Below are 21835 nucleotides of genomic sequence, written 5' to 3' on the forward strand. Positions count from 1 at the left end.
TTTTCCGTAGTGTGTTGTGGGTTTTCTCCTTTCTGGCCTAAAATTGTATACAGTTCACCAAGTCTTTCAGTAGTATGTGAAGTGATTCATTTATAAGACTTAAATAAAGAAAGACTTTTGAAAAGCCTTTGGGATTTATTCTCTTTTTTTTTTTTTATGTAAACTCATTTAAATTACACAACTAAGCTTTGCAGTAAGCCTGAACATTTTTCAGAAACTTTGTGTTTTAATATTAAGATTCTGAGACCATTCGACTGCCTTATGAAGAAGGAGAATTGCTTGAATACTTGGATGCAGAAGAATTACCTCCTATTTTGGTTGATCTCCTAGAAAAATCTCAGGTACAAAATTTTTCTCTTTAAAATGTCGTTAGAGAGGCACCTGGGTAACTCAGCCGGTTAAATGTCTGTCTTCAGCTCAGGTCATGATCTCAGGATCTTGGGATTGAGCCCTGCATTGGGCTTCCTGCTCAGCAGGGAGTCTGCTTCTCCCTCTCCCTCTGCCACTCCCCCTGCAACTCCTCCACCCCACTCATGCTCGTGCACGCTCTCTCAAATAAATAAAATCTTGGGGAAAAAAATAAATAAAATGCCATTAGATTGGTCAACTCTATGGCATTTATTATAAATGATACTTAATTATGTTCTTGATGGTGCTTAGAACGTGAAGTGAGACATTAGACATAGTTATATGGTAACCCATTTTATTATGGGATACTCACCTTTTAGGCTGTACTGAAATGTGTAGATTTAGTTAATTCTTCTAAAATTGCTTTAACAGTTAGCTCATTTGTTGGAAATCTGTCTATACCTACAATCAAGACTATGGGAGAAACTATTTACTCCTTGGTTTCACTCCAGCAATACTATGTACTTAGGAGAAAGAATAGAATTTCCATTTTCTCCTAGTCCTAGTCAACTGCATCCACATCTCTTTTCACACTTTCTGCCTGCCTCTCTGTTAAAGTGGATGAAGTATGCTATACCTAAGAAATCTCCTCTACTTGTATTCTGGTCACTTTTCTGTTCTCATCTTTTTCTTTTTTTTTAAGATTTTATTTATTTGTCAGAGAGAACGGGGGGAGCCCAGCAGGCAGAGGGAGAAGCAGGCTCCCTGCTGAGCAAGGAGTCCGATGTGGGGCTTAATCCCAGGACCCTGATATCATGACCTGAGCCAAGGGTAGCCACTTAACCGATTGAGCCACCCAGGTGTCCCTTCTGTTCTCATCTTAATTGGTCTCAACAGAATTCAATGCAATGACTGCTTCCTCCTGGAAACACTCTTCTTTTGTCTTCTGAGACATCACATTGTGGCTTTCCTCTTCTCTCTATTCCTTCTGTCTTCTTTACTGTCATCTCTGTTCCCTTCATAAATGTGTGAAGGTTTCAGGGTTCAATCCTGCACCCTCTGTTCTTTAGTAACACTCTGTCCCTGGATGATCTCAACCAGTGTCATGAGTTTTAAAATGACATTTAATCCCTTTGCTTATATCTCTCTCCATGACTATTCCATCAAGCTCCAAATTTATATTTACTAGGATATGTAATAGGTTCCTCAAACTTAACATGACGAGAACAGAAATTTTTATTTCTTACCCCCAAACCAGTTTCAGTCTTTGTAATCTATGACCCTGCTTTCCCCTTTCACAATCAGTCCATCAGCAAATGTCACCTGTACCTTCAAAATATATATGTTCGTGACCTGCTGTAATTACCTTGCTGAACTCTTTGCTTTCATTCTAAAACCCCAGAAATCAATTCTCCACAGGCAGCTAGATTAAGCTTAAGAAACAAAAAAAAATTGGAAAAAAAAAATTCTCAGCGTAAAATCTTCAGTGTCTTCTCACTGTACAAAACCCCTGTGACCTTGTCTTCATCTCTTGATTCTCATCCCTACTCACTACGCTGCAGCCATCCATTGTTCTTTACATACTTAAACATGCTAACCTTATTCCTACCTTAAGACCTTTCATCTGCTGTTCCTTGTGTTTGGAATGATCAGTGCCGGTGTCTGGCCCTTTTGTGATTCAGGCCTCACCTAAAAAGTCATTCCCTCAGAGAAGTTTTTATCTGAAACCACAATCTAAGTTAGCTCCTCCCTATTTTATTTCCTTTCCAGCATTCATCAGTATCTAAGATTATCTTATTTCTGTACATGTTTATTGCCTGTCTTCCCACACTAGGAGCAAATGTTCTCCCACCACCACTGTATCTGTGAAGCTTCTTGGATAGTGCCTGGCATATAGTTCACATTGTCGTGGCTCAATAAATACTTGTTAAAAAGAATGAGCATAATAACAACGCGTAGCAAAGAAAGTCCCCAGTAAAAGTTCTGAAAGGGCGAAAAAACATAGTATTATAAGTGCCTATGGCAGGTTGTGATTAGCAAGACTTGAGTGAAAAAGGTTCTTACCTTTGGACTAGAAAACAATATGTTTAGCTGAAAATTATTATTTGAATTTATAGTTAGCTTTCTTTTATTAATAAAGTCATATTTATTGGAAATCTTAGCAGAGCAAATAGTAGTCGTATCCAGAAACTGAAACTCTGGCAGGGTTGATTGACAATTTGTAACGAAGACAAAATTCATAAAAATGACAAAGTTAGCAAAGTATAGCTGTGAGCCAGTGAGCATCAAGAACAGCATTTCTAGTGATTTGTAACATTAATAGTATATAAATGCCAAAACTCAATCCATAACTAGAATTCATTAAGTTGATTTTAAACTGCTTCTTGAATCATAGTGATGAACATAAAATAATTCCTTGAAAAGTTTATATAGTGGTAAATCCACCAGTAAGGAAGGTCACTTAATATTATGTGAGTGGCGGGCGCCTGGGTGGCTCAGTTGGTTAAGTGACTGCCTTCGGCTCAGGTCATGATCCTGGAGTCCCGGGATCGAGTCCCGCATCGGGCTCCCTGCTCAGTGGGGAGTCTGCTTCTCCCTCTGATCCTCCCCCCCCATGCTCTCTCTCTCTCTCTCAAATAAATAAATAAAACCTTTAAAAAAAAAAAAAAAGATTGTGTGAGTGGCCAGAAGTATTGCATAAGCATGTAAAGAACCTGAAACATTGAATGTAAGCACTCTTATGTAGGCTTTTAAAAAATGACATTTACTTAAGTGTTTTCACTCAAAACAGGTTAATATTTTTCATTGTGGATGTGTCATAGCAGAAATACGTGACTACAGGCAGTCCAGTAATATGAAGTCTCCTGGTTACCAAAGTAGGCATATTCTCTTACGACCAACAATGCAGGTAAGGAATGTTTAAGTATTTTAGGGGCGCCTGGCTGGCTTAGTTGGTGGAGGAGTGGGTGACTCTTGATCTGAGTTGTAAGTTCAAGTTGGGAGTAGAAATTACTTAAAAATAAAATCTTAAATAAAGGAATTTTAGTTTTTATTTAGAGTTTTACTTATTAAATATCTTCATATGTTTCTGTATCTATAGTATTTTTTTTAATTTTTGTTTTTTGTAGACTTTGATCTGTGATGTACATTCAATAACAAGCGATAACCACAAATGGACCCAGGTTAGTTGTTTTTTAATCCCAAACAGGCAAATAAAGGAACAGTACTTAACATTAAGCTAAGCAAAAGATATTTTAGTCGTAATTTTATTCAAGAGTAAATTTGCGGATTCCCCTTTATGAGCTGTAGAAATCGGGGGTCTCTTCATCCATGCAATAATCGCTCAAGGAACTAAGCAGTTCCATCCCATTTGCTTTAGGACCATGGTGAAACAGGGTCAGGCCGACCTGATCTGCCCAATGTGTGAAACTTAGTTTTTTATCCCCTCTCAAATAGAAGAAAAATACTTGTTTTTATACCATGGATACAAATAGATAACTGGTTTTCTATAATCTAGGATTCTAAAGCAGGTCTAGCCTGTCTCTGCCGTTCACACCAGTTGTAGCACTAGAACTTTGAGACTAGCCAGTTAACTCTCCAGTGCTGGCTCAGTATATATTTGGTGCCCACTCACAAGAGTGTTGACTTATTTGTCTGCTACTATAGAGAGGAATAGTTACTAAATCAAAGAAAATATCAATAATGAAAATTATCTGCAAAATGTGGTTATGAATAAGATGTAGTCATCAGTAACTGTCAAGTGTTGTGTTTTAGTTTGGGCTACAATCTTTTCGCCTGCAAGGTTAAAAGCTATTGAAAGAATATTCAAAACCCAAAAAAAAAACCTCATTGGTCACCATAAGAGGTTGCTAGGGTGTTAGTTTCTTATTCTGAATGTTGATGAATAAAGGGAGAGACTGTAGCATTTTATTCTGCTTTTCCTGTATGAACTGCATGTTAGATAGCCAAATAGTAACTAGGAGGAAATTCTTCGGGAAAATTATCTTGAAAGTTTTCACCAAGAAAAAAAATTTTTGTTGCTGTGGGTAACTAGACTTACTGTGATGGCCATTTTGCAGTGTTTACAAATATCAAATCACTTGTGTACCTGAAAATAATATGTCAGTTATACCTCAGTAGAAAAGAGGGAGAACAAACAGAATTTTCCTGGTACAAAGTAAATGTTAGTAGAGGACATTTCTTACAGGCAGATGTGTAGTTTCTGTCTTTGAAAAATATCACCTGCATTCTTTGAAAACTACCACCTATATCTTTACACAGTTTATTTTTCTTCATTGCTTTCATATAATCATTGATTTAGAGTTAACTTTTGAGAATATAACACAAATATGCTTAATAATGATTTATTTAAGAAGGTTCCAGTAAGAATCAGGAAGTATAGAAGACAATTTAGCATTAACATTTCTGATATTGGTGAGATTTGAATTTCTTTGGGTGAGATGCATACAAATGGTGCTTTGTAATTAAGGATTCCAAATAGCAGAAATTTTTAGTTGTGATTTCACATATTATAGATACTAATAGGATCTCAACTTAATTTCCCACTCAGTTTTATACCATTAAATGTTGATGTAGGCTCCATAGCATTCCTGCCAGATGGGTAATCTTACTGTGTGGAGTGCACAATTGAAAGGTGCACTCCCTGCACGTATATAGGAATAATATATAGGAATAATTCCAGCTAATAGGTACAAAAGAAATAAATGACAGATTTTTTAAAAATCAATTTGGAAGTCTTAATGAATTAATGAATCTAGACAGATGTAATTCTTAGGTATAAAAACCGTTAGATCGTAGGTTCATAGGAATATTTATGATGCAGAGATCTGACTAACCCCACTGATGTAAAAGTGGGATAGTCAGTCATTGTATTCCTCCTGGTATGATGCAAGAGAAAGTACACAGTAGTACCAATAAAGAATTCTTGTCTAAAAAAACAGAACCAGAATTAAATTAAGCTTCTAGATCTAACAGTTTACAGGGAATTCGGGGAAATAAAAGAAACTATTAAATGACACAGTGAGGAAGCAGCCAGTCAGATCCAGTTAAAGTCCGCAAGGAAGTAGTTGCTCAAATCCAACAAACCAGTTGCATGAGAAAAGGGAAAAAAAAGTTGGGAGAAGGAGGTGATCACATTACAGAACAAAAAAAGATGTTTAAAACAGATAAAAACCAGATACCTTTGGCCTTGTTTGAGTTCAAATTCAAACAAACCAACTAAAAATACACTCTTGAGATAATGGAAAATTTAAAGCCAGACTGTATGTTAGAACTCCTTATCAGTTAGCAATGCGTGCTGAAGTATTTTCAGATGAAATAATACAACATCAAAGATGTCTTTTAAATTACTCCAGCAAAACAAAAGCATAAGCTACAGAGACAGTTGTTAATGAAATTGAGTGTTGGTACATGGGTGTCACCACACTTCTGCTTTTGTGTATGTTTGAAAATATGCATAATAATAAGTTGAAGTATTGAAAGCAGCAGTGTTTTTTTTGCAAAAATCTTATTCAGCAATAGTATTGATTGACTCATTTGACCATAAAAAATGTAGTTGTTGCTATTAAAATATTTCAGTGATTAAGCCAAAAAAAAAAAAAGGCAGTATTCCTTACATAATACCAGTAAAAGACCTGTATACACTTTGGAATTGGGTATATAGAGTTTACGCAGTATTAGCGTAATCATTTTTATTCTTGTAATGAAGTTAAGCTATGTATAGAATGGGACTGTTAATCTCTGTGTTATTGAAAGTGCTGTGATCTTTCATGATTCTGTAGGCTTTGTGGGAGCGGATGATTTTATCTGTTTTGTTCACGACTTAATCCTCAACTCTTAGAACAGGGCGTAACAGTAGGTGCTCAGCAAATATTTGTAGAATTAATGAATAGGCACTCTTAAAACTTGACCATTTTGAACACTGTACAAATTACTGAATTTCCATTAATGGTTTCATTATGCTGTCAAGTTTTTGAAGTTTACACAAAGGTTGGAACTTGAAATACTGTTTTATAGTAGTACCTAACAGAATTCCAAGGAATATTTCTAGATTAAGAGATATGTGTGATTTGAAAAACTTAAATCTGTTACTGACATATGCTCTTACACATTTTAGGAAGATAAACTTTTGCTTGAGAGCCAGCTGATCCTAGCTACAGCAGAACCATTGTGTCTTGATCCTTCTATAGCAGTAACCTGCACTGCAAACAGACTGCTTTATAACAAGCAAAAGATGAACACACGCCCAATGAAACGGTAATTGCCTTTGTAGATAGGTAAACCGAAAGATGCTCCTAGGCAAGTAGCTTTAAATTTTGCTATTTATGGTATCTTTCCCCTCCAAAGTATATAAGTGCTCTGACTTTTTTTTTAAATAGGATTTTAATGGCTTTATATTACTTTTTTTAATACTGTCTGCCTTATATTGAAGTGGTGCATTCTGTGCATTTTGTGAAAGAACAAACTTCTAAAGTTTAGAGTCTGTTTACCAAAAAGAGGCTGAGAGGAGACAAGTATAAACAATAATTCCTTTATTAATTACTAATAACCAATAACCTATTTGTTTTGTTAATACTCCTTTTAAAGAAATGATTTATAATTTATTTTTGAGATATGATAAGACATGTCTGACAAGTCAGTTTATAACCAGATACCTTTTTATGCCATGGTAATTTGTCTTTAAATGTTTTAGCTATCTCTTTTACTTAATATTAACTTGGACTACAGTTATAATTGGTTCATCATTAAGTACTTCTGACATAATTGTTTGAATTGCCCAGTTTGGATAATCTTCAAGTTTGGAGGAGTTCAAAACCTATCCATTTTCTAAATTCCTTAATTTACTATGTAAACAACATACGCTGAGAAAAAGGTACAGTTTCAGAAATGGTGAAATAAGTCCATATAAGATTGTCAGCAGTCCTATAAAATCTCTTTGTATCTCTCCACATCTCCATGCCCACTGATAAATTATAGTTAAAGTCAGCATCATCTTCATCTTAACTTCTGTAGTAAATTCCTATTTGACCGGTCTTCCTGCTGCTATCTTTGCTCCCTTCTGATCTATTTGCCACGTAAGCAAACTGGAATAATCTTTTAAAAACTTCAAAGGAGATTATGCCACTACTTAAATTTCCCTAAAGCTTCCCATTGTACTTCACATTAAATCTAAACACATTACCATTGATCTGCAAGGCCCCTTTCCCTCTCTCTGACCTCATCTATTATGTGGATCCTCATGCTCTAATCACACCTATTTTCTGGTTTTAAAACAAATTAAGTTTTTAATTCTTTTTTTAGTTTTTAAATTCTTCTTTGTGCTTCAAATACTCATTCCCTGATCTTTTTTTTTTTTCTTTTTTTTTTTTAAGATTTTATTTATTTGAGAGAGAGGGAGAGAGCATGAGGGGTGGGAGGCAGAGGGAGAGGAAAAAGCAGACTCCCCACCAAGCAGGGAACCCAGCACGGGGCTTGATCCTAAGACCCTGAGATCATGACCTGAGCCAAAGACAGATGCCCAACTATTCAAGCCACCCAGGTGCCCTCCCTGATCTTCTCATAGGCCGTTCCTTCTTGCCATTCATGGCTCAGCTCACACATCATTTCTTCAGAGTCCAGTCCTTCCTTTCTCTTACCTAATGCTGCCCTCTCTGTCACTGACTCACCACAGGACCCTGTTTTGTTTTGTCTTTTTCCTCCTCCTGATCAGTGCTGTCTGAAATGATCTTACCTGTTTACTTGTGAATGTCTGTTTTCCCCTCTGGACTATCAGCTCCATGGTAGCAGGAATTGTTTGTCTTGTTCGCTTTTGTTTTACCAGTGCCTGGGACTTTGCTTGGCAAGGGATAGTGTTCTACAGATACTTGTGATTTACATATATAATGCTTACTGATTTGAATCCAGATTTATTCTGAGTTTCTTTTATTTTGTTTAGTTCAACTCTCTTAATATTTCAGGTGTTTCAAGAGGTATTCCAGGTCCTCTCTGAACCGGCAACAGGATCTGTCCCATTGTCCACCTCCTCCGCAGCTAAAATTACTTGATTTCTTACAAAAAAGGAAGGAAAGAAAAGCAGGTCAACATTATGACCTCAAGATATCTAAAGCAGGAAATGTAAGTATGTGTTTTTTAAATGAGGCTTATTATTATGCCAAAAGCATTGCTCATTTTGAATTTTCAGCATATTAATACTGTTTTTAATTTTCAGTGTGTAGATATGTGGAAGCGGAGTCCCTGTAATTTGGCCATACCTTCTGAAGTGGATGTAAGTCAGTTCGTGAATTGCACTTATTTTCATATAAAGTTCCTAAATTTAACTAGTAGCAGCTTATACTCTGGGAAAACAAAGACTTGTTTTAAAAACAGAGTAATGATTTTTTTTAAATCAATTGCTCATTTTTAGAATATTTTAGAATATTCTTTCACATTAACTTGTGTAAGAATATAACACCTTAATACATCTATGTATTGCTTTAAAAGGTCTGTGTTCAGAGTAGGAATAATAACCAAAGAATTTTGAAATACGGAAAAAGATGGTGCATTATTACATAATATGTATAAAATGTGTTCTTTTTTCATAATATTCCATTATAATTTCCTGATAATGCTTCTTTTCTTAAATCAGTGACCAAGATTAGGAACTTTGTGTGTTATTCTCTGCTGATCCATAATATTCATGAGCTATAAATGATCAAAAACATGAAAGAGATCTTTTGATGACTAGTCCCATATTTCTTTTACTTCCCTATTCCTCCTGTGTTCCTTTTTGTTTTTCACTCAACTCTTTATAATTGGCTAGTTATTTTAACGGATGTTTGTTTTTCTTCCGCATCCTTCTTAGGCTAGCACATGTACTATTCTTATTTTCTGAGATTAAGAGAAAAATTTCTGAAAAGCACAAAGCCAAAACCATCAGAAGTATACTATGTATATGACTAAAGGGAATATAAGCCACATTATTTTTTTTATAACTTAATGTGTTTCTGGAGGAATGCAGCTTGAGAAGAGATGTTAGTGTAAATATCAAAGGGTGGGATTTAGCTTTGGAGGGTAGACTATATATCTAAAGCAGTGCTTCTTGAACTTTAATGTACATCCTAATCACCTTGGCTTGCTTGTTAAGATGCAGATTCTAATTCAGCAAGTCTGGGCTAGAACCGGAGCTGCTGCAGTTTTGCCAGGCTCTCAGGTTGCATGGTACTGAGGTCCACAGCCTACATTTGAGTAGCAAAACGCTAATACAAAGTTTCTCAGTCTGAGTTGATCAGAAGAATCATCCAGAATACCAGATAAATGTAGATTTCAGGCCCCACTTCAGACCTTCTAATTTAGTCAGATCTCCACGGAAAGGACATGGAAATCTGAATTTTTATCAGTTTCCCGGGTGAGTCTGATTTATCTTAAGGTCATGGTTACCAGGAAGATGAGAAAATTTGATTCACACAGACTAGTAGGTGATAATACAGAATGTATGGTCCATGTCCAATTAGAAAAGGGAAAAGGTTCACAAAAATTTTATCAACTTTAATATAACTTCCCTAGTCTTCCTCCGGTTTTGTCCCAACTGTCTATTAAAACCCAGCCATAGGGGGCATCTGGGTGGCTCAGTCGGTTAAGTGTCTGCCTTCAGCTCAGGTCATAATCCTGGGGTCCTGGGATGGAGCCCCACGTCGGGCTCCCTGCTCAGTGGGGAGCCATTTTCTCTCTCTCTCTGTCTCTCAAATAAATAAATAATCTTAAAAAAAAAAAAAGTGGTTTAAAAACCCAGCCAAAGGAAAAGATCTTGGTCCTGATTATGTCTGTATCATTCCAACTTTCCTAAAGGATAAATGTAATATCAGTTTACGGGATAAAAAGAAAAGGCATCGTCCAAAAAAGCAGCTGTGTTTATTACGCCTATTTAATGACAAAAGAGATTCTAACTGTGTTTTTAAAACCAATTGGTCAAATTACTGTATCAGGAGAGTTTTAAATTAAGCATAAACAGTTGGTGATATTAGCAATTCAAGAATTTTTGTGCTTGAAACTGTATTGTCTTGATGAATTACTTAGATTTTTCTCTTTGGTACAGTACTGATTGCATTACATCTGCTGTCTCTTGATTTGATTGCTTAGGTGGAGAAATACGCTAAAGTGGAAAAGTCCATCAAATCTGATGACTCACAACCAACAGTCTGGCCAGCCCATGTAAGTCCATCATTGTAGTCTTCTTTCTGATGAGGCTGTTTCTGAATTTATTAAACATAAAGTGCCTTTACTTTAGGATTTTTTTTTTTTTAATTTAAAGGACATTCTGGGGATTTAGTGAATTAAAGGAAAGAATAGTTGTTTAGTTTTGTTTTTCATAAAGTATGGTTTCCATTTTAAAGGGCAGTTGTAATATACAACTGCATTTTTATTTCTGTTTCAGTTGTATATTGGTAGTTCTGATTTGTTTTCAGTTTCTAATTAGTAAGTTATTCTAAGGATGATTTTAAATGTTCTGTATAATTTTCCCTAAGTGCAGTAATAGTTTTTATATGTGACAGATAGATCTGTCTTCAAAAGTTTTACCACTTTAATATTTAGTATTTGCATTCATATGTTCACTATATGCAATTCTGCCATATTTCACTTGGGCTTGGTTAACTACCCCATTGGACTCTCATTCTTAAAGTGCTATGTAAAGAATCCTGGGCTTTATTCTCTTTGATGGTCTTAAACAGGTCTATAGTCAAAATGTGATGTGTCTTCATATTGACAGATACAAGTTAGTGTGTCGTTTATTTTGTTAACTTTGATTATGTATTTACTGAAGAAGGTATTTATCTGGGACACTCTTTTTCAGGATGTAAAAGATGATTATGTATTTGAATGTGAAGCTGGTAATCAGTATCAGAAAACAAAGCTGACCATTTTGCAGTCACTTGGTGATCCACTTTACTATGGTAAAATACAGCCATGTAAAGAAGATGAAGAAAATGACAACCAGGTGTCTCCATCCCAGTGAGTTCTGTTAAATACATGTAATTGACAAAATTAGGCATCAGAATTTATCTAGCAACTACTGATGAACCATTAATGAATAAAAACTTCCCTTTGGGGGTTCATTTGTTATTTAAGTACTCCAATTAGATTTGTCAGTGGACAAAAGTAAACCTAAATTACAATAACCATGTTGTCCAGGAGTTATTTAAAATAATACCTTTTTAAAAACCTATGGTATAATTATTTTCATACTTGCTTTAAAGGATATATGCCTCTTGTTATATTTATGTGTTGACACTTGTGACTTCAACCTGTGAGCAGGAAGTTGAAGTGTTTCTGAGAAGTAGTTTGTTTAAATGGGTAGCAAGTTTACAATAAACGAAGAAGCTGTTAAGTGTACTTGGTATTGCAGCACTGCATGTAAGGACAAAGACTCAGTGCTTAATGTAGTTATTGGCTATAAAAAAAATATACATATTTGATCTTCTAAAACTTATGGACTATGTATATTTAGTACAAGGTGTAACAGTATTTAGTTTTGTTTTTATTGTTAGTTTGATTATTTTGTTTTTCAATCAAGTTGATGCTGTTTCAAAAAGAAGAAACTACAAAGAGGAGCTCAACAGAAAAAAAGCAGGGGCCAGGCCTATGTTAAAATTATTTATATAAAGTCTTTACTTAACACAAGATGCTCATTGCAACTATAGCAGAAATGGATTTTAAAGAACAACCTCACCAGTATCTAAGTAAAAGTCAATGGGAAGAAATAGTTTCAGTCAAAGAATCATTTGGTAATTTTTTCACATTAGCAGATTCTGTTGTTGAATACTATGTAGATCAGATGTTTCGATTACCTGTGTCTTTAAAAATCTCCCCCTTTAAGACGTACATTGGTCATTTTAAATTACGAACTTTTCTCAGACACAAGGAGATATGTTCTTTTTCTCATTTAAAAAAAATCAGTTCAGGCGTGCCTGGGTGGCTCAGTCATTAGGCGTCTTCCTTTGGCTCAGGTCATGATCCCAGGATCCTGGGATCGAGCCCTGCATTGGGCTGCCTGCTCCGCGGGGGGCCTGTTTCTCCCTCTCCCACTCCCCTGGCTTGTGTTCCCTCTCTCGCTGTGTCTGTCTGTCAAATAAATAAATTCTTTAAAAAAAAAAATCAGTTCAAAAGCCAACTGATTAGATCTAACAAGAAGAGAATTGAATTTTTTGCCTTTCCATCAGGGAGTTGCTGCAAAAATACCGCATGATTTGTTACTTCCAGTCATTCCTCCATATTCATAAATTACTTGAGTTAATAACTATGAAGTTAAAGTTTGAGCTGCATTAACCAAGTTTTTTCTTTTTTTTACATTTTATATTTCAGCTCCTCCACAGATGATCATTCAAATTGGTAATTAAAAAATAAACAAACTCACTATTTTAATCTGTTAAGAAATCATATAAATGTCAAATTCTTTAAAAAGACTTGTTAAAGACATTTTATTGAATTGGCAATAAACTACCTTCCTTGTCTAAAATATATTCTAAGATCTGCTCTGTAGACATTATTAATGACTTCAAAAATCAAAGGTTAAAGTGAGAGGAAGGCCAAAGGCCTTGCACACAGTAGTTCAGTGAATTTTGCTGTAGGGCAGACACTTGCAAGGACGTATAGCACTTGGTAACTTTGAGCCCAGATTTTGTTTTGATACATAAGTTTTATGCCAAAATACATCTCCCTTAAATTAAATCAGCCAAATTATTCACAGGATATTTATAATGCATGCAAAACTTGGTCATTGCTTCATAAGTTTAAATGTATGTAAAAAAAATTTTTGTGATATCTTTGTAATTTGACTCATTTTATAAAACTGCAGTCACTAAAATACGGAAGCCTTCAAAAGTAATCCCAGGGTTCCTTAAGACAACTCTTAACATAATACTTTTCTCTCTTTTAAACATTCCAGGTTTATTATTGGATCAAAGACTGATGCTGAGAGGTAAAAATATTTGTGTCTTTATCTTTAATCTGGATGGATATGAAAAACTTCCTTTTATAGGACATAGTACTCCACTAAGAGTCACAATTTTGATTTTATTTATACCTTAGATATTACTAGAATTTTTTATAGAATTAGGAAAATAACACAAGAATAATGTTTAAAATACAGTGTATTTTAAATAAGAAAGCATAGATATATCTATGGTAGCTAAGGAAAGTAATTTCTAAGTAGTACTTTAATCAGAATGTGAGTGAAAGTCAGTGGGTAATTTCTTTGGCTGCTTATTGGTTAAATAATCCCTGTACTTTCTGTATTAAAAGGAAGATACTGTATGTTTATCTTTAGATTGTTTATTAGCAAAATGTTTTGAGCATTAGCTTGTCATTAAAAAGATTAGAAGAATGTAATTTTGGCACAAATATTTTAAATTATCTAGTTTGAATTTTTGTGTTAATTTTGATGGAAATTCTTTTGTTAACAGTTATTATTTATTTCCTATAAATTTTGTGTTTAGAACAGTTAGCTAATCCTTACTCATTTACTCCTAATATTCCAGGGTAGTCAATCAATACCAGGAATTGGTCCAGAATGAAGCCAAATGTCCAGTCAAAATGTCACACAGCTCCAGTGGCTCAGCCAGCTTGAGTCAGCTTTCTCCAGGGAAAGAAACAGAAGTATGTTTGATTACTTTTTTGTGCCTAATTGTTTTTCAGGGAATCTAAGAAATGTTTAAGACTATTTTTTGAGGGATGGGGGTATTGTGTAGTATTTAACTTTCTGTAAACTTTGAAGTATACAGAAAGGTAGAGAGAAAAGTATAATGAACACCTGTGTGTACTAATCACCTGGCTTCAACAATTTATTTACTCTTTTCCCTGGAAAGATTTAAGAGTGGAAGCTTTGCCTTCAGTTTACCTTTCTGCTCTTCTCCTTCAAAGTTTTTCCCCCATCCTATTACTTAGAAATCTTTCCTTCATCCTTTACATATATACTGTAATTTGTTTCATGGATCTTCTTATGTGAAATTGTATTTTTTTTGTAACATCTGTCACACCCAACCTATAACACTAAGAGTACTTTGCAGAGTTTTAAAGTGTGTGTTCTCATCTAGAAGCTATAGTGGTATTAATTTATGAGTTTCTGATTTGAGCTTAGGTTTAACAAGTATATTTAATGTCTGTCTCTTAGCAGCCCGAGACTGTGTCAGTTCAGTCTTCAGTATTGGGAAAGGGAGTAAAACATCGACCTCCACCCATCAAACTTCCCTCAAGCTCAGGAAGTAGTTCTTCAGGTATTACATTCTTTGATTTCTGTCATCTGGAGTAAAACACATCATACAGTCATAATCTGTTTTTAAAACTATACTCATATTATGACTTACTTAATTCACAGAATTTTGAATTATAAGTGTAGGAAATAACTTTTATATTCTTCTAGGTAACTATTTTACACCACAGCAGGCCAGCAGCTTTCTTAAATCTCCAACTCCTCCTCCTGCTTCCAAGCCACCAAGTCTTTCTCGGAAGTCATCTGTGGATCTCAATCAAGTTAGCATGCTTTCTCCAGCTGCCCTGTCACCTGCCAGCTCATCACAAAGTGAGTTATAACTTAAATTCTTCATTAGCTTTTTGCATTAGTATTTCTTTAAAAAGCTATTTTTTTTGACCAGTGAAATATTGAAATCTGAATGTACTATGTACCCAAAATGTATAAGTTTTGAGAAGCTTCAGGCGAATCTCTTGTTAATTGTATGTATTACGTGTTTATTGTAATTGTATTTGTTTTTCTGTATCTGTGTATGCACTGTGTGTATACCTTATAGATTTACAACCTACACATCTCCTTAAAAAAATAATCTATTAGTTAAATGTGGCAATAAGATTCCAAAATATTTTTTATTCCAGTGTTCCCTAGGATCATGTTACATTTTATGTAAACTATGTAGCTGATATGAAAAAAAAGTCATAAGAGTGGTTGCTGCAGTCCTATTTTTGTATATGTAAGAAACCAACTAGTTCCAAGGTGGTGATAAACTGAAAGCCGATTTTTCAAAAACACTCCTACACTCTTAAAAATTGTAATCAGTTACTAAAATGTGGTAATAATCATAAGGCATTATTCTGAAAATATTAAAATGTAATTTTTACTAAATACTTTTTTTTTTTAACATCAAGAAAACTTATGCAAGAATTCTAGCATTCAATTGGGATAATTTCTTCAAATTAGAGTTTTCTGAGATATTTAGGTATCAATTTGCAAAAAAGCATTCCAGTTTTTTAGATTTTTTTATAGATAACTAAAGTGTGCTTGAAAGTTTTAGTACACTGCACAGTGATAGGGTGGTCTTCGCCTTAGATATAAACATCTTCATCTTGATAGCTCAAAAGGTGTAATTTTTCTGCCTTCTTGTTTTGCACAAAGAAAAATTTATAAATTTCCTGGAAGTCTTATTCACACTTCTTATGTTGTGGGTATGGATTATGTTAATCTACTGCACACAGTTGTTACTTTAAGTAAGGGTTGAGTGACAGCTTCTGGACATTCACATTTCTTTCCTTTCTTTCTGCAGGACATGAAAGCTAAAAAAGAAAACACCTCAAGAGCTTTTGGTTTTATTTTTTTGGTTTTTGTTTTTTGTTTTTGTTTTTTTTTTAAAAAGTTGATAAACTGTGCATACTTCATTCACAACAGATTTTCTATACATTCTTACATTTAAACAGAAGTACACAGTTACTGTTAAAGATGCAGTATTATCTATCAAATATTTGCTTTATTATTGTGTTTTGTAAATTTGTTTGTCAGGATAAACTTGATGTGTTAGGAATTAAACATGTACATTTAGGTGCCAAATATGATTGTTAACCATATGTAATTAAATATGTTCAGAGTTTATCTCAGACTGTTACAGAAAATAAGCAATATTTTTAAATGAAGTTCTAAATTAGTGAAATCGTAAATAACAAAAATTAATTTGAATTCCTCTTAAACTTTTTAGGCCAAAGGTAGCATGTAGGAAATTAACTTTTAAATGGGTATTGTGGTAGTATACAAATGTATATTTTTACTGTTACTGTAATAGCATCTCTGATGGAATTTTTAGGTGATATACTGCATCCTTAATTGTAATTGAGTGTAGCAACACTCATGTATCATGTGTAGAAATTAACACTTGCAGTTAACTGCTTAAAAGAAAACTGGAACAAATTGTCAGTGCTAAGTAAGATTCCATTAACCTTATTTTAAAAAGGACTGGCCATTTATAACAAACTAGCAATTTTTATTTTTCTCAATGAGCAGGATCTGGAACTCCTAAGCCATCTACTCCTACACCAACCCCTTCATCGACCCCACACCCTCCTGATGCTCAGAGCTCAACTCCTATTACCCCTTCAGCCACCCCTACTCCCCAAGATTCAGGCTTCACCCCTCAGCCCACTTTGTTAACTCAGTTTGCTCAGCAGCAAAGGTCTCTGAGCCAGGCAATGCCTGTAACGACCATTCCTCTTTCCACCATGGTAACATCCATAACTACAGGAACCACGGCCACCCAGGTCATGGCAAACTCTGCTGGACTTAACTTCATCAATGTAGTGGGCTCTGTTTGGTAAGTTTGCATTGATGCCCTGATTTTGTTTCTTTGTGTGTGTGTTTTTGTTTTTGTTTTTAAGATATTCTCATTGATCTAAATAAATTCTTACTTATGAAATTAATAAATTGCATATTTCTGAAACTGAAAAACAAATAGTTTAGATATGGATAGAAACTATCTCAACAAGTATGTTTTAATTTTAGGTAATTATTATATGCACTAACCTGATACTACTTCACATTGACAGCAGTATAGATTTTCTTGTTTATCCTCAGCATTACCATATTTTAATCCTTTGATTAATGCTTTTACTCTTTCAAATTATATTTTAAACCTTGATAAATATACAGTACTTAATTTTAGATAATCTTACTGTCACTCTGTAGCATAAAAATGAAACAGAGCCCCAAAACTGATGTTTAAGACCAAAATACCTAATTGTTTGTTTAGTAGCTTGTTTTTTAATCCAAGGAATTATTATGTGACTGAAATTTTCTTTTATAGTGCAAGTTTAATGCTTTGTCTTATTCTCCCGCAGTGGAGCTCAGGCTTTGATGAGTGGTTCAAACCCTATGCTGGGCTGTAACACTGGTGCCATAACTCCTGCAGGAATAAACCTGAGTGGCCTTCTACCCTCAGGCGGTCTGCTACCAAATGCATTGCCCGGTGCAATGCAGGCAGCTTCTCAAGCAGGTCAGAATATTGGAAATAATAACCTCTAAAAAATTAAAGTACATGCTAATACAAAAATGTCATTTTAAGCATATTATATACATTTAATGTCCTTATTTCTTGAAGCATTATGTCGCAGTATTTCATTTAAAAAGCCCTTGAAGTCCTGATACTTAAATTAAAAACCATTTAGCAATTCAATGAAGAAACTTGGTAAGTTTCTGCAACTTATGTCTGCCTTCCAAACATAAATTAATTTTGATAACCTTATTGTCAGTGTAGTCCTCCTTTTCCAGGTAAAAGAAATACATTTTGGAAACATAGATTGTATGAGAAAGGCAACATAGAATGGCAATAAAAAGCCTAGACTCGGGCGCCTGGGTGGCTCAGTTGGTTAAGCGACTGCCTTCGGCTCAGGTCATGATCCTGGAGTCCCTGGATCGAGTCCCACATCGGGCTCCCTGCTCGGCAGGGAGTCTGCTTCTCCCTCTGACCCTCCCCCCTCTCATGTACTCGCTCTCTCTCATTCTCTCTCTCTCAAATAAATAAATAAAATCTTTAAAAAAAAAAAAAAAAAAGCCTAGACTCTGGAGCCAGACTGCCTAAGTTTGAAATCGCAGTTGTGCAACTTACTGAATAGTATAATCATGGGAAAGTCACCTCACTTTCTTTGTCAATAAAACGGGGAAAAATAATGCTTTGCCTCATAGTTGTGAAGGTTAAATAAGTAAATACAGATGATGTATTTTAAATTGCCTGAGACATAAGAATTCAAAAAAAATTTCCATCCTATCATAAACAGTGATAGTTTCAATGCAGTAGTAATTACTATTACATGTACTGGAAAACAGTTCTAACAACTTTATTTTTTAATGTTTAAAATAATGTTTTGTAATATCTTGGAATAATCCAATTTCGTACTGCTGAGAAAAAACTTAGCAGGAAAAACAAACTTGACATAGTAAGAAAAATTTATCAAAAAATTTCTGAGTTAAGAGAAGTCAAACCCAGGGAGTATAATTTAAACAGGTAACATTGCTGTGACTTCCTAATTCTAGCTGATGATCTCATTTTAATGTTCATACATGTTAATGGCAGAAGCTCTGGAGATGGAATCAAGTGTTGAATTTAGGATGCTTATATTTACCAATTAGTTATATGTGGCTCCAGATGTTCACTGTGGGGCCTAAAATAAGTCACTTAATTTTTCTCCCTTGGCCTCAGTTTCATCTGTTCTAAAGTGGGAGTAAAAATATCTAACTTTAGATGGTACTTAGGAGACATTAACGAAGTGATTTGAAAGTGCCTTTGATAAGCCATAAGCATTAGATAGATGTCATTCATTTTTAAAGGAAGTTATGGGGGTGCCTCAGTTGGTTAAGCTTCTGCCTTTGGCTCAGGTCATGATCTCAGGGAGGGTCCTGGGATCAAGCCCCACTCGGACTCCCTGCTCAGTGGGGAATCTGCTTATCCCCCCCCCCCGCCCCCCAGGCTCCTGCTCTCTCTCTCTCTCAAATAAATAAATAAAATCTTTAAAAATAAATAAATAGAGGAAGTTATGTCATATCTTTTCATGAGAATTTTTCCTGATGAGTAATATCAGTACTATAATATTTTAATGTGATTATGCTTTGATACCATCACCTATGAATGTTCTTTTATCTTTTTTTAATTCAATTATCTGCTGAGAGGACTAGATACATTTTAATTAATGTTCAAGTTGGTATATTTTGTTGGCAGAATATGCACATACTTTGAGACCATGGCCTACAAACTACAAGAATGGTTATATTTTTAAAGGTTTGTTTAAAAAAAGAGAAAATGAAGAGGAAGAATATGCCACAGAGGCCATATGTGGCCCACAGGGCCTACTGAAAAAGTTTGCCAACCCCTGCTTTATGTGCTCTGTGTTGCATCACATATTTTTGGGACTAAGTTCAGGAGTAACAGCATTGTTTCCTGACTTTCACTTTTGACAAAATTCAGTGTTCTTTATCATTGTTAATATTACCATTCGTATTTGAAAAAATACCAAACAGCACAGGGGTTCTCGGAGATAGGATTATTATTGTATACTACTTAGCACTGAGAAATTTAAGTAGATGTCAATCCCTGAAATGTATTTGCACAACAGTGACAGTTTTATTATATTCATGGTGTCTGCATACTTCCTGATTACTTTCTCTAGCCAAAAGTCAAAATAGTGGTAAAAGACGTTATCATTTCTGAAATAATAGAATACAGGCATACCTTGCTTTATTGCACTTTAAAGATACTGCATGTTCTCTTACAAATTGAAGGTTTGTGGCAACCCTGCCTCAAACAAGGCTGTTGATGCCATTTTTGCAATAGCTCATTTCATATCTCTGGATCACATTTTGGTAATTCTCATAGTATTTCATATATTTTCATTATTATTACATTTGTTATAGTCCTCTATGATCAGTGATTGTGACTCATTGAAAACTCAGTTAATGTATTTTTTAACAAAATATTTTAATTAAGGTACATTGTATTTTTAGACATAATGCTATTGCACATGTAATAGACTACAGTGTAGCGTAAACACAACATTCACTGGGAAATCAAAATTCATTTGACTTGCTTTATTGCAATACTCACTTTATTGTAGTGGTCTGGAATTGAACCCACAATATCTCTGAGGTATGCCTATAAAATGTACATCTGGTGCTCCACATCTTTGAATAAGATCTTAGTGTTAATAGGTATTGATGAATTTTTTTTTGTTTTTTATTTTAAAAGTACAGAAAAAATAATCACATCTATGCAGAAGGTACTTAAAATGTATTTATAGATACTAAAGTATAAAAATATTTTGAAGTGTAATAAAATTTAATTCCCTCTTATAACCATGAGTTTTATTTAACAGGTGTTCCATTTGGTTTAAAAAATACTTCAAATCTCAGGCCCTTAAATCTACTCCAGGTAAATGTGATATATTGGCTTTTGATTGAAGTTTTTATGTTTGATATCTTTTTTAATGATGTATATCTGATCATATAAGCATTTGAAATGTTGAAATCTGTTCAAAATCTTCTAAGGGTGTGGTTAATTATTGCTTTCTTGTATGATCACGTGGGAAGCCGATAAAGAGAATCTGTATCCTACATACCACTCTCATTGGCTCCAGCACTCTGCCTAATCGAGCACTAGCTGTTCCAATGGGGAGAATTGACAACTACCAAGGATTACACTTGCCTACAATAGCAGTAATAGATATATTTAGAAAATAATTCCTCTTTCAACAGGCATTTTATGTATGTATATGTATTACTGTTTGCTTGAAGAAAAATTTTAAAAATAGGCAGGTGTTCTTTTCCTAAGCAGAATGATTCCTTAGAACAATGCCAGGCACCTTATAGTTGTTCATTAAATGTTCGTCAGATTACAGTTTGTGTCTAATTATGAGTCTTTACTTACATGTCATCAATGTTAGCATATAAAAAGATAGAAAGTGGAGAATTTAGTACACATTGCGAACTTAACAATATTCTGGGTGTTACGCTAGGTCCTTTAATCTAAGAATGAGGTCCAGTATAAAGCTACCAGGTTGGAAAATGGGTGGGATTGTCTACAGAGAACCTTTAGAAAAGATAGACATGAATGTGTGGACACAAAATGGCAGAGCTTTGGATTATTAGGAAATAACAGTAACAGACAGGTGGTACTGGGTGGCTCAGTCAGTTAAGCATCTGCCTTCGGCTCAGGTCATGATCCCAGGGTCGAGGGATCAAGCCCCAGGTCGGGCTCTGATCATCAGGGGAGCCTGTTTCTCCCTTCTGCCTGCTGCTCTCCCTGCTTGTGCCCTCTCTCTCTCTGCCAAATAAATAAAATTAAAAAAACAAAAACAAGAAACAGTACCAGACAGATCAACCCAACCTGGTTTTCAGGAATAACAAATCAGGAAATGTATTTTAAGCCAAAACTTAAAAAACATTTCTTACACAAGATGCACACGATGTCTATATTTACAGAATGTAATCGCAGAACAGTCCACTTGTAATATGGACGGACCACGGATCACTTGGTTTATTTAACCAACTTCCTTGCATATTGGTGTTGGGAATGAGTGGAATTCCTTAATAGCACTAATCATAAGGAGTAAGGCTACAAGTAACAGTTGGGCTATGCTAAGTCCAGATTTATATAACAATGAGGTTTAGAGATACTGATCTGAGGACACCTTTTTTTTTGGCTATGCAGACCTAAGAGTTTTGTAGTTGGGTATTTAT

The 21835-nt window shown here is 34.7% G+C and overlaps 1 protein-coding gene across 14 annotated transcripts in view; it reads left to right on the forward strand.

Moving 5' to 3' along the window:
- The window catches only part of SUPT20H (SPT20 homolog, SAGA complex component), a 37724-nt gene that overhangs the window by 8570 nt on the left and 7319 nt on the right, over positions 1–21835 (forward strand). For 8 of the 14 annotated variants that reach the window (XM_078070428.1, XM_036066907.2, XM_036066908.2 and 5 more), the window contains 16 exons: positions 238–341; positions 3140–3256; positions 3477–3530; positions 6485–6624; positions 8325–8481; positions 8576–8632; positions 10483–10554; positions 11195–11352; positions 12703–12729; positions 13286–13318; positions 13878–13995; positions 14510–14612; positions 14759–14917; positions 16619–16925; positions 17449–17603; positions 20473–20528. In XM_078070428.1, the coding sequence (XP_077926554.1) occupies positions 238–341; positions 3140–3256; positions 3477–3530; positions 6485–6624; positions 8325–8481; positions 8576–8632; positions 10483–10554; positions 11195–11352; positions 12703–12729; positions 13286–13318; positions 13878–13995; positions 14510–14612; positions 14759–14917; positions 16619–16925; positions 17449–17603; positions 20473–20528 (1817 nt within the window). The remainder of the gene's footprint in view (positions 1–237; positions 342–3139; positions 3257–3476; positions 3531–6484; positions 6625–8324; positions 8482–8575; positions 8633–10482; positions 10555–11194; positions 11353–12702; positions 12730–13285; positions 13319–13877; positions 13996–14509; positions 14613–14758; positions 14918–16618; positions 16926–17448; positions 17604–20472; positions 20529–21835) is intronic. The other 6 variants (XM_036066917.2, XM_036066920.2, XM_036066918.2 and 3 more) reach the window with 3 other exon arrangements.

Source organism: Halichoerus grypus, chromosome 4 (genome assembly GCF_964656455.1).
Source record: "Halichoerus grypus chromosome 4, mHalGry1.hap1.1, whole genome shotgun sequence".
Lineage (NCBI taxonomy): Eukaryota > Metazoa > Chordata > Mammalia > Carnivora > Phocidae > Halichoerus > Halichoerus grypus.